This window comes from Montipora capricornis, chromosome 2 (assembly GCF_036669925.1).
Source record: "Montipora capricornis isolate CH-2021 chromosome 2, ASM3666992v2, whole genome shotgun sequence".
Lineage (NCBI taxonomy): Eukaryota > Metazoa > Cnidaria > Anthozoa > Scleractinia > Acroporidae > Montipora > Montipora capricornis.
Window position 1 is genome coordinate 23,198,035 of NC_090884.1, and position 12,764 is coordinate 23,210,798.

Sequence of the window (12,764 nt, forward strand, 5' to 3'; positions counted from 1 at the left end):
GGGAACAATTTGACGAACACTGCGCAACATTCGTAATATCGCAAAGACAAAAGTTCCCAAACGAACATAACAGAATACGAATTTGTAGCCTAAGCTATGCTTTAAGAGCACTTATAAAAACACTATTCAATAATAGCATTGTTAAATGAAGCGTCTCAACGGTTACAAAGTAATAACCTCGTTTTTCTCTTTTCCCAGATTATTTTCACTTACAGTTTAAAGAAAAATCGATCGCAAGTTGTCTGGACTGAGCCAGGCCTTGAGAACAATAGCACATCTTCATACCTGCTGTGTCAAATGGAATGGCACTCGGTTGTGGTCACCAAACAGGGACAGAACGTAACTATGGTGCTGGATAAGCATCCTGCTATAAGTGGCCCTGTCACGAATGACGCACATATTAATGGCCAACTCTTTCTTGGTGGATATCCAGGTAAAATGTCCATAAAGTAATGGCCTTTCTAATCGCCTTTCATTGCTATTTGAAAGAAAACTAACACGGCAAATTTTGAACAGTTGAGTCAGTGAGGTTTTTGGAATTTTTCCGTCAAGTACATTAAAATCCCCTCAGTAGATCTTCCTTGCCCCAAACCCCACTTATTGTCATTGATAATATGTATATTTAGCCAAGCCTAAAAGCGGTGTAGTTAATTTTGCAACTTTTCCCAACTGGATCAATAAAATATTGGCACTGACGAAAATCCTGTATTTGGCGATTAATGGACCTCTTTATCTTGTACGTTTTGTTTTCCCATTTCAGACCACGTGATGTTCCCAAGGGAATTTTCCTTTTGTTTTTTCATAAGTTATGCATACATACGCACGTGCATAAGACATTTGAAAGAAACTGTTCCCTAGAGCAACATCACGTGGTCTGAAATGGGAAAACAAAATGTACAAGCTAAAGAGGTCCATTAAACGGACACTGTCACGGTCTGCGCATGCTCGTGTAGCTGATCGAAACTTGAAAAAGTCAGCCTGACTTTTTCAAGTTACTAGCAATCACAAATTCAAAATGGCGTCTAGCAGAGGATCCGGACATGGCGGTAAACGCATCAACTCAGGGCGGAAACGAAAGGTCGAATACAGAGGGTTATTTGCTTTAGATAAAGATAGCATTTGCTTTAGATAAACTTGATTTAATGCAAAATATATGCAAAATTCTTCAACTTACCGCTTTCCGTAATGGCGGTCGAGCGTGACAAGTCTCGGAGAGAGTGAATGCTACTGCGCATGTCAGCCCATGACAGTGTCCCTTTAATAAGAGTGATTTCTAAAGGGATGTAATAAAGTGGTAATAGGCCCTGTTCGAAATATCAAATATCCAGCTTAATAGTGAGGCAGTGAGGACAAAAAAAGAAACACGTCGGAATGAATACATGTGAAAAATATTTGCATATCATCCACTTTCCTTTGAGCGTTTACCATTTGAATGAAATTTTCGCAGAGAATGTTTTGACAGATGGTACTGCACGTTCTGTACTGAGAAAAAGAAAATGGGAATGTGCTGTATCATTTGCCAGAAAAACGGGTTGTTCCGGTTGAAAAACACATGAAACGGTCTATTTTCTCTGGCACTTGTAAGTTTGGACAAATGGTACAGAAATTTCTGGGAATTCCGGTCAAAGCGAGAAAAAGGGAATACCTCGAAAGGTATTACCTTTTTTCCGAAAACATTCCACCGGGATGAACTGTTCCATTTGAATTCTCCCCGGAATTACCGAAAATTCCATTCAAATGATAAGCGCTCTTTGTCTTTGTCCTCTCTTTCAAGCTGAATCTTAACATCAATCGAAAAGCTTATTGAACTTCGTGCCGTGCAATTTTGGTCTGAAATCATACTTGTGATTTCAATTCGAATTCGCGCTGCGCGCTCGTTCGATTTTGAAATCACAACGCTCAGTTCAATTACCATTATTTATATAACCAGTCCGGCTTTTAAACAAGTACACTTGTCAATGAAAACTTGCTCGTTAGTAACCGGCTTTATACGCTCGAAGAAGGTATCGATCCACAAAAATAAACACGAGAACGAGAACAAAAAACCGTCTTTTAAATTGCGTTTTCCCTCGCAAAATAAAAGATGTTTCCTGCATGGTAACGAGCAAACTGCAGTATCTCTCGCAATGAGCAATGCCGAAATCTATTATATGTTCTTCAACATTGCAGAGACAAACTAAACTGTCAGTGAAGATACCTAAAACAGAATAATTTCCTTTGGTTAAGGGTGCATACTTACCTTCTGTAAACAAGTTGTTGTTTTGCTGCCGTTTTACATTTTGAAGTAACCCTACCGAGTTCTACCAACAACATTTATGCACTCCTTTTTAAAATGATTCACATGTTAAACGATGAACTAATACTGGATGCATAAAGATACGCCTGACCTATCATGACTGTAAGTCACTAATTTGGATAAGCATTGTTTCCAGTTTCTCTTGGGACTTAACAATGAACCCAAGTGAAAACCGAAACAATACTTATTCAAAATTTGGGGGGGGGGGGGGGGGGGGACAAAAAAAAAGTATTTTGTTATTTTCCCATTTGCATTACAATGTAATCTAATGTGGGTGCGAGGCAATTTCGGGTTAAAGTACAAAATAGCCAGAAATTGCCTCACATACATGCTAGATTATATTGTAATGAAAATAAGAAAAACTTAACGTGAAAAGGTCTATTGACAGAAGACTTGCATTTCTTGCAACACATTTTTTTTTTGAGAATTTTCCATTGTTTTCAGCTTACAATACGTTAGAACCTCAAGAAGACTCTACAGGACTGAAAGGCTGCCTCAAGTCATTCACCTTGGATGGCCATCCTCTTCACTTCGCAAGCGCAATTGAATCATTGCATGTTATTACTGCTTGCCCTCTAAGCAGCAGTGAAAGAAATCAATAAGGGCCACCTGACACGGTGGTGGCAATTTAAAATTGTTCTGAACGGACAACAGTTGCGTTGAAGACATCTCTTCTCTTCCGCCGCAAGCACCGCTCTGATTTAATGAGTGGCTGAAACATTTCGCTGGGAATGGGATGCTGTATCTTCAGATAGAAAAACCAACTGAAAAACACTTTTCATCAACTTCCTGTTTATTTCATTGGGTAGAGAGAGACATGAGGGACGACGCGTGACTGGAAAGCATTATGATATTAGGGTTCGAAATTGATCAGTGCGACCATCTTTTTAGTTTTCTTTAGTCTTTGATAGCTCTTTAAATTCCAACGATACGTAACCGAGGGAAATCAAACAATACAAACACGACGCAAAAAATGACGGTTTATGAAAGAATACCATGGAACTCACGAGTAGCCCATTTACTGAAATCTACTGCAGGACGTATAATTTCATTTTTAAGAGGAATTTTTTGGGGTGTGTTGGAATAATATTATATTCCTATAATGTGACAAAAAAGTAAAAGTAGACTGTATGTTCATCCCAGTGCTTTAATTTGTTATCTTTCTAAGAGCATTAATAAAAATATACTGATGAGGATTGTAGTCATTTTTTTTACAACACACAGCTTCTTTTCTTAGACGTTTTTTTCCGGCTGGCCGCAATTTCAGTTACACTTTGCATGATTATTACTTTAGGGTACAAATAAAAACAATGCAAGTTTTACGTACGAGCAAAAGGTATCACCTTTATGAAGAACCTATTTATATTAAACCTTAGAAGGTCGTTGCCTTTCCGGGATCTTGTGCAATTTTTCTTCTCCGTAAGGGTGAAGGGAGAAAAACGACATCTTATGGTAGCGCCTTCTGGGTGCTACTAAAGTATTACTTTTGGATAAATACAAAAACGAATGGTGTACTTTGAGATTACTCGAGGTTGATTAACTGGCCAACCAGAGGCGGCTGAAGTACATCTTGCCGCAAAGACCGCGGATCACTCGGCGAATATCCTACGCGGAAAAAGAAAACGTTAGATAACTTACTTCGACACTTCTTCGTTTCACTTGCAACTGACTTGTAATGGGAAAATAACGAAGATCATGCAGGCATGAATCCGCGGTTACGTGTCATCTAATCCTTATACAAACGAGCCTACGAAGCCTTGTTGGCATATACGGCTAAACTTGAATGAATTCTTCCTCTCGCGTGAGAACAAGTAGGCTGACTTAAAAAAGAAAACAGGTTAATCAAGTCGAAAATACAACTGAAATAGATAATTTCTACCTACCTCCATATGAATACGGAGACGTGAGATCGACAAGCGGTAATCCGCCTTGTTCAACTAAGACGAAAAGAAAATGTTTTGTGACGACAGAAGACAAATGTGAAGGTAGATCACATATTTTCGACCCACCAGGTTCTGTTCAAGGAAACTGCCACTCCAACAAAAGAGGAAGTAGCTTGAAACGAAGTGAAATAATGTGGACAATTAAATTTTGCCAGATTTCTTTTTCTAAACCCGTTTGTATCCAAAATGGCTTTCTTTTGTTTCCAAATTTCCCTGGCTCCGCCTTTTTGAATAACAGAGACATGTTTCTGGTACCCTGTTGTTCTGGCTTTTTCTTATTTCAAACAAACTTGCTTATTTCCTCTGCTTTAAAATTACTCTTCGGTAGAATTGGAGGTTCCCTTCAAGAGGCATGCCTAGTCTTTACCCTTGGCATTCTAAAAAAGTAACAATTGTGCCAAGTTTTAGCAAATAGAATAATGCAGTTAAAAACCGGAAATTTAGAGTCTGAGGTTCCCCCTGGAATACGTGTTTAAAAAGAAGTAACCGTTGTTGCAGGTGGGTGAGTATTACTCTAGACACCCCAAATTTTTGTACTTTGAAAAACCTTGCATACCTTTTCCTTGTCAGTCCCAAATTTAAAGAATAATGGTCTCTGGAAGCTTGCGTTGACCAGAAATGCTTACAGAAAACAAAAGTACCCGGTTTCCTTATGGTGACGCTAGGGGGGAATCATACTTGTCAATTTTTTTTTCAATATCAGACATATGTTGCAGACACTCCATGCACTTTTAATGAAACTTATGCCACCCAATGTTTAACTTTTTCGAGCACGAGGATTCCATTTTCCTGGTTGCGCAAACACAAAATATGTCCCAAACAAGCCCCTGTAGTCTTTGATCTAGAACGGCCACCCACCTTGTTCACCAACGCCACCAATTATCACAGGAGAGTAATTTGATCCACTACTCCAGTAGGCTTGCTTTGGGGGTGAAGATGGTGTGATGTCAAGTACAGGACTACGAAACCCACCGTTAATTGATCGTACAGTGGAGCTCTTTTCTCCCGAGGTTGGACCCGTTTTAGATACAAGTCGCTGTGGAAGATTTGGCGTAGTTTCCTCCCACTTTAGGCCTTCAACGAGCTTTAGATTCACGTTTGTGTCTATTAAAGGTGACGGGGGTGTTTTCTGCAAAGAGGCCGTATAAACTTCCCCGTCTTTAAACGGTGACTGCAAGAAAAAATTTCTTTCTAAAGGTGACGATGGCGACTCTGGAAGACTCGTTACCTCTGGTGGAGAACTAAATGAGAAAGTTACTGATTCATTCTTGGAGCCATCTTCTGAAGGTGTATTCCTACTACTTGGAGTTAGCGGTGTGAGAAGAGCTGGCTCACTAGCTCGACTGGTGTTTAGCTCTCCATCGACGTTTGCTCCTGGAGTGACCTTAGATTGGACAAAAGTATATATATATATAATGTTAAAGACGAAAACTGCTAGATCGGATATGATGAAGGGGCTTTCCTTATGAGCTCAGTATTACAGTGTATGCTTAAGATCAATTTGCTTGAGCATTAATTTGGGACACTGCTAAGAAGCCCGCCCATAAGACGGGGTCGCAAGCTTTAATGTGAAGTTGGTTGTCCGCCAAGGAAAATATGATTTTAGAGGGTAAATTGCACTAGGGTCACTAAGAGCGCTTTCCTTTTGCCAGAACTGGCCGCCCAGACCCTTCAGTTTGCAAAGAAAATGCGACAATTTAAAGGAACACTTGCATGACAATCCCTCGCATAGTTCTGGAGGAGTATGATTATACTATCGTCCAAGTGTGTTAATTTGAAGGCGTTGTAGAGTTAATCCTTCCAAATGCCCGATCTGGCCGATCAGTTCCGTCAAATGAAAAGCGTTTTAAGTCGGGACCAACTGCAAATTGATCTAATAGACCTACCCGGCTAACTCAATGTTGTACCCAATTCAAACCCTTTGGGAATAAAACGCTTTGTTCCAGGTATTTCCATATCATTTAAATGTGAATGCTACACTATAATGCAAATACAATACACAAAGAATCTTAACCCGGGAGATTTGGATTTGATTTGAGTTGAGTTAGTGGATTTGGCCCATGATGGTCGCTCTTTGCTCAGCCAGTCAAAGGTTTCAGATGCTTGGTAAAAACTCTGCGACAACAAGGAAGGAAGGAAGGAAGGCGCATTTGGTTACCTGTTGGCTGTTCCGAGCCTGCTTTATTTGATCCAATCTGCTGGCCAAAAGTGAGGTGTCCGAAGCCGTAGCTGCTTCTGAGGCCTCAAAAGACCTTGACAATTTGTCATGAGGTGAAGAAATTGACTGTTGCCTTAGCTTGATCTTGTTGAGTCTCTCGATGAGCGCGGAAGTGTCAACGTCATACGAAGAGGATGAAGCATTTTCAAACGCACTTTGTTTTGAAACTAATGAATGGTTGGGGGTGGGATGAGTTGCAGGAGTCAAGAATGTTTCAGGAAGACCTGACGAAGTACCATCTAGAACATGTAAACCTTCACCATAGGACGCCTCGGTGGAAGAGGCAAAAGGATTCTTGCCTGAGGCAGTTACGTCCGTTGCATCCGTCACATGAAGATGCAACAAAGGGCTTCCTCCAGTGAGTGCAGGGTCGACTGGGTTTAAAGAATTTTTGGTTGCAGAACGGTTAGCGGATGAATTCTGATGCAATCCCCAACGGTCACGTTGTATCCATGGTTGTTGGATCGCGTTCAGCCTCTCAGCCGACTCCCTTGTGTTTGGAGGATTTGCACATGGAATACCCGTAGGGTACAATGTACTACCACTTTCTAAATGAACTGGCTCGACATCGCCCGCTCTTCCCTCTGGAGTAGGTTTTTCTCCTTGACCTGTAAACTGTGCACTTATCCCTCCATGAAATCTGAGGCCACTGAAAGGCGAGTTGCCATTCAAAGATGTTGCGTCATGGCGCTCTATTCCAACTGAGGTTGGTGTATCTTTATGTCCAGAGAGGTTTAAATTACTGCTCTGAGGGAGAAGCCAAAAATCAAGTTGTGGTGACGACCCCGTGACCAGAGGAACACTAGCTGCCTTTGGTGTTCTTGGTGGGAACATATGAGAGGAAATAGTTTGCGGCTGTTGCCGCAAACTGTCGCCTTGTTCGAAAGAACCCTCAAACAGATATTTTTTCACTGTTCCCGGTGTTGTCCCATTTGATAAGTGATGGAAAGAGACAGAGTTTCTGTATTGACCATCCGGGATGTTATGAATATCAAAGTGGCTTCCAACTGCGTCCACTGGTACTGATGGTGGATCTTGCGCAGAAAGCAACTCCTTATTCTGCGAGGTACTAGGTAACCTTGGTCTACAGATGATATCAGACCAGCTAAGATTTGCCTGAGGCGAACGCTCTGTTGGAGGCTTTTCTTGCACTGAACTAGGAGTTGTGGTTACCGTGGATTCGTCCAAAATTGTTTCCAGTAGGCGACCAGGTTTTTGTTCAGTCCTAGCCTGGGTTAGATCTGTTTCCCCGCGCCAATTCACAGCAAGACATAAAACAAAACAAAAAATAATGGCAAAATTGTAAACAGGTTTGCTTTGGGTTAGGGCCTGTTTTTCGAACATCGCAGAAACAGTTTGCATCCAAAAGCCATTTGTCAATTACAATTCCCTAACATTCTAAAAGGCTGGTAATTAAGATATGTCTTTAAAAAAAGCAAAAGCAAATGACTGCAGTGTAATGCCTTAACGTCTACTTTTTAATGGTGCCGAGGGTACATGTAATCTCAGAGGCACCCGAAACGTTCGGAGCTTGAGGGAAAGGTAACTATGGATCCAAGAGGTATTTCACCCACTTTTGCTAGCTTTGTTTTGAATGCTATTTTCAAGGTGAGTAAAACATAATCAAAAAAGGCGACTTTTCTCGAAGGCCATTTGACTATGAGCAAAACTGTTAAACTTCTCATTCAAGGAAGTGTTTTCTCTCTAGGGATAAAGTGGAAAATGTCCCTTACCATAACGAGCTTTTGACGGAGTCCTTGGAATCAAATCTCGAGACTGAAAAGCATCTTGCCCTAACATTTCACAAAAAGTTTGTACATTTCATTTTCAAAGGAAGCATTATTGCCAGAATAAATAACTGCTGAACAGCAGAGAGGGTACTATCAAACACACTTCCCCAGTTTTGTGAAACCCTACAGGTAAAATCAACATTTCCTTCTTTAATCGATTTCAAAGTTCTTTACAAACATGACATCTTGAAAGTCAGCTTGTTAAATTCAACGTGGTCCCTCCCCAAAAGATTTTAGTTCAAGAGGGCAGAGTCAGTTTTTTTAAGGACTTTCCTGCATCAGATAAACTTGCCTTACCTAATGCACCAACAGGATCCACCAATGCTTGGGGCTGAAAAAAGGCAATTAAACACTAAGTCAGTGCTGCTCTCAAGAAATGTCCACCGGTAAAATTATAACTACTCACAAACCAAAAGATGGGCAACCTTCTTCCTTGATTCCCTTTTCTTCCCGTCCGTTGGAGCGAGACAAAATGGACACAGAAGGACCAAAGGAGCGAGGCAGAAAAAAGGCGTTTTGCGTGAAGCATGTTGCACGAACAAAAGAAAGCACTGACATGGAACAAGGCAAACGATAACCTGAGATAAGCTCGACTATGCCTTCTTGCATCCTAAAGTACATTTTCAACAGAGTGGGATTTGCAGAAAAGATTGATCGACTTCTGTGTCGACAACAAGAAACAACTGTCGAGAGTAAAATAAGCTCAGTTATCAGAAAACGAGATCTTACTTTGGGAGTACTGGCTCTAGATGACGCATTTGACGATGACAATGAACTGGAGGTCGAATCTTCCTTGGCGACAGCGTCGGCTATCTGTGAAAAGAATGTAACAGGACGATATGCAAGAACTTTGTTAGACTGACAAACTTTGAAATAAATATTCAACGACAGTCTAAGAAAGGATATTTTTTGACACACCTCTCACATCATTACCGCTTTTAGCTTGAAGCACTTTCGAAGTTGCTAGGGCAGTCAAGAAGGAAGAGTTGCAAGCGGTGTTTTGCCTCACTATATACCGGGCTTTTTTTATGCAATCCAAGCGTTTCGCCCGCCGCAGGTGCACGCTGAAGCATGCACCAATTTTCAAGTTGGATTCTCCAAGAGCTCACATTTGTGCCACATTTAATTTTGGTTACAGGCGCCATCACTAGTTACCTGTTCTGCTAAAAGTGCTTGTGGTTTAAGAACTTTAAGTGGTTCATTCCTTCCTCCTTGTGTTCTCGGGGAAACATAATGCTGTCAAAAGAAAAATCAAAATACCAAGAAATTTTCCAATGTACTAAAACGTAAAGTGACTCACACTAGGCCTCTACTTTCGTTCCTCCGGGTAATGAATTTCCATTAGAACAGTGATTTCTGGCCTAAAAAGGAACATTAAACATAATGGCAGCTTTATTTAAGGAGGCTCCCAAGAGTTTTAGGGCCGCGCGCAAGTTGGGGAATAGTATGGCTTAGTATGGCGCGTAAAGCATGAATCGCGCGTGTTTTTCTGATTTTTGTGACGTCAGCGTGACCAAAGCTGTAAAATTAACTGCTAATTTTCTCGCGTTCCCTTCGGAATTTTTTTTGTTCGAAAATTGGCCCAGTTCTAACCACGTAAAGTTCCTATCAAATACCAAAAATTTGTTAAAATCTGTCACAGCTAATCGATTATATTTAGAAAAATAACAAATTACAGAATATTGACAAAACCGCCTGAACGACCTTGCCCGGGTTGCTCGAACCATGGTTAGCGCTAACCAGCGTTTTTGGTAGTGTTAATTCCAAGTCGAAATGGGGTGTGCTACAGATGAAGGCACAAAGATTGTGTACCCAGGTTTATATTGATATTTTCTTTAAAAGTCAATTTTTCTCAAAGTACGTTAATCCTGAATGTTTTTTTTTAAATTTCCCGAATACAATGATGAATCCTATTGGAGACATTTCGTCGATCCCTTATACTTTTTAAGGGGCAAATGTGGTTTTTTTATTTGACTTTACGGCAGTTTGAAAACATTTCAAGATGGTTTTTATTGCCAAGAATCTGGACAGATTGGAAGGTTATTACTGACACATTCTTTACGTAAGGAGAGTCCTTGATTGCGATGACATATTAATGTAAAACACAGACCGGATAAGGTATGCTCTCCTCAGCGTGTCTCTGCGCAGGGGGCTTCTTCTTATTCTTCTTTTGAGTTGACTTGGAAGCTATAAGCGCACTATCACGAGACTGGAAATGTAAAAATTAGAAAGTTTTCTCAACAAGGTAATGATGAAATGCTGAGCAGTCTAAAGCGAATTCTTCCAGTTGGTTCAGTCATTTCATCACATCGATCGCGGACAAAGAATTTCGAGGAATTCGGTGATGTCATTAAGGTGTTTTGAACTTTTATCTCCAGGAGGTTGAAGGTGACCTAGAAATAAATCTTTCTTCAAGTTTCCAGTTCCATGACGTCTTTCGTTTCGGAAATACAGCATTTTGAATTTCCTAATTGTCACCTTGCGACACACCAGGGTGACCCGAAAACACTTACCCCTGGTCCACGGACTGCCCAAACGGACTACCAGAAAAATACTATTTCAAGTGAGTACTATTGGTTGTAAGCAGTGTCACAATTACTGCTAAGCCTAAACATCCATTTTAAACAGCGTTGGTCAACAGTATTTAAGTATAAGCACCCATTTTAAAAAGGTTAGCTCTCAATAGTTGTTGTGATGGCCGATTACATCATGCAAGTGAAGTGAAACTGGTGCAACAATTATTGGCTTAGCTCTAATTGTGACGCTGCTTACGACCAATAGTACTCACTTGAAATAGTATTTCTGGGGTAGTCCATGGACCGGGGGTGAGTGTTTTCGGGTCACCCATGACACCATGCTGCAAAGTTATTTGGTTGAAAAAATGTCTATGCCTATGAATCTCAGCAGTCTGAGCGTTTCAAGTACATTAGTAGATGTGTTCATACACATGTATTTTATCTCATGAGTGAAAAGTAAGCGTTTTCATCGCTAAGTGAATTCCAGATGTTCGTGTTGATTTCTGGTCGCCATATTGGTGCACAAGGGTTTCGATTTTATTATTTTTTTTGTTGCGTGACAGTGAAAACGATCTATAATTATGAACTGTCGCTGGTGAAGGGCAAACTGGAATCATGTGCGTCAAACGTTTGAGGAGCATGACATAACAAAACACACAAAATACAAACATGTACTTGTTTAGCTACTTGTGGCTTTGGTCGCGGAAGTCTTGAGGGCTCAAGCATTTTATGCACAGGCCTGAAAACAGAAGGAGTACATCCTGTAAATCGAATGTCTTACACTACTTGTTCACCGACACAGTCCTTGCAAACAACATTTCAGTTCGATTTAATGTATTAGAAAATATCAAAATGCTGGTAGAGTCAAATTGAATCAACACATACTTAGCATGGTTTGCAGAAGTTTCTTCTTGGTCTGAAAAATTGAAGAACAATACCAAGAAGCAACGTTAGGGACATCGATATACAGCTAGAGCACTTTCTGCTTTATGCATGAGCTTATCCAACAAAATAACAGGTTAAGCGGCTATAGATATGCTTGACACTACCTAGAATACAAGGAAATGAAACTCCGGTATACTGCAATAATTATTGGTGTTCCAAACCAAACACCCAACATTGCCGCTTATTGAAAGATCCATCCAAAATTTCCCATGTGCTTGGAACTCTAATATCTTTAGCTGGACTGCAACTTGTCCAATTGCCCCAAATACTCTAAAAGTTACAAAATGTGATTCACAAAGGTCACCATTACCATGTAACTTCTTTATCCTTGCAGATTTGGTCCAACCTTGAATGACGTCTGGGGTGGATACTAAACAAGCAAAAACCTGAATTAATTTAAGTGCACAGTGGGCTTATGACACAAAAGTGTCGTTTCACCCCAAAAACCTTTATGTTGTTTTTTCTCTTTTTTTTTCTGAGGCAATAAGCATCAGAGCCTTTGTTTTCAGACAGGATTATGTTATCATGTGCTAGACTTTACCTGCATCTGGCGACATTTTCAGAGACTTGTTAAAGGATGATAATCTCTCAGCAGCGGGTGTGTCAGCTGCAGCAAACGATACAGGAGGAGATGGGGGTACAAGACCAAGTTTCTATCAAACGGAAAAGAACCTAACTCACATAACTTGATAGTGTAAGATCCTTTAGGAAAGAGTAGTCCTTGATAACAAAGACAGGTGTTTTGACAACCTGAGGAGAAGTCATCTTTGGTGTAAATTGCAGAATATATATATATCAGAATTTATTAAAAACTGGATCATTGGATAATGCAATTCGAGAGTTTTGATTGGCTAAGCCATCATGGGTTATGAGCCATTATACCATGATCTACAAACACGGCAGGCATATGCGTGATTTTTTGGGCCTTTTTATTTTTATTGTAGTCTAGTTTTCTATATTTTGGGGGCGTTTTTAATAAAAACAATTATTCCACTCGCGCTTGTTGGATATGAGATGATTATAGCCAACTCGGCGCTACGCGCCTCGTTGGCTATC

General features: G+C 40.4%; 2 protein-coding genes across 3 annotated transcripts in view; one reads left to right on the forward strand and one right to left on the reverse strand.

Annotated features, from left to right (window-relative positions):
* Positions 1-3,486, forward strand: part of LOC138039132 (laminin subunit gamma-1-like) — a 77,405-nt gene extending 73,919 nt beyond the window's left edge. For both annotated transcript variants that reach the window (XM_068885315.1, XM_068885316.1), the window contains 2 exons: positions 199-433; positions 2,741-3,486. In XM_068885315.1, coding sequence (XP_068741416.1) covers positions 199-433; positions 2,741-2,898 — 393 coding nt within the window. In that variant the 3' untranslated portion in view covers positions 2,899-3,486. The remainder of the gene's footprint in view (positions 1-198; positions 434-2,740) is intronic.
* On the reverse strand, positions 3,430-12,376 carry LOC138039135 (serine-rich adhesin for platelets-like). The gene is made up of 13 exons (XM_068885320.1): positions 12,250-12,376; positions 12,019-12,078; positions 11,649-11,679; positions 11,439-11,502; positions 10,358-10,456; positions 9,403-9,483; positions 8,977-9,060; positions 8,545-8,578; positions 8,191-8,250; positions 6,398-7,698; positions 5,098-5,623; positions 4,180-4,233; positions 3,430-3,901 (listed from the first exon to the last, which is right to left on the reverse strand). Exons 1-13 carry the CDS (start codon positions 12,263-12,265, stop codon positions 3,819-3,821), a joined length of 2,493 nt encoding a protein of 830 aa, XP_068741421.1. The 5' UTR covers positions 12,266-12,376; the 3' UTR covers positions 3,430-3,818.
* Between the last annotated feature and the right edge of the window lie 388 nt (positions 12,377-12,764).

Excerpts from the sequence above, each read along its gene's own strand:
- LOC138039135 (XM_068885320.1), bottom strand. Across the intron at positions 11,503-11,648 it reads ACTTCTGCAAACCATGCTAA|GCCTGTGCATAAAATGCTTG; the intron begins GTATGTGTTGAT and ends TTCTGTTTTCAG. Across the intron at positions 9,484-10,357 it reads AGGAGAGCATACCTTATCCG|CATTATGTTTCCCCGAGAAC; the intron begins GTCTGTGTTTTA and ends TTCTTTTGACAG.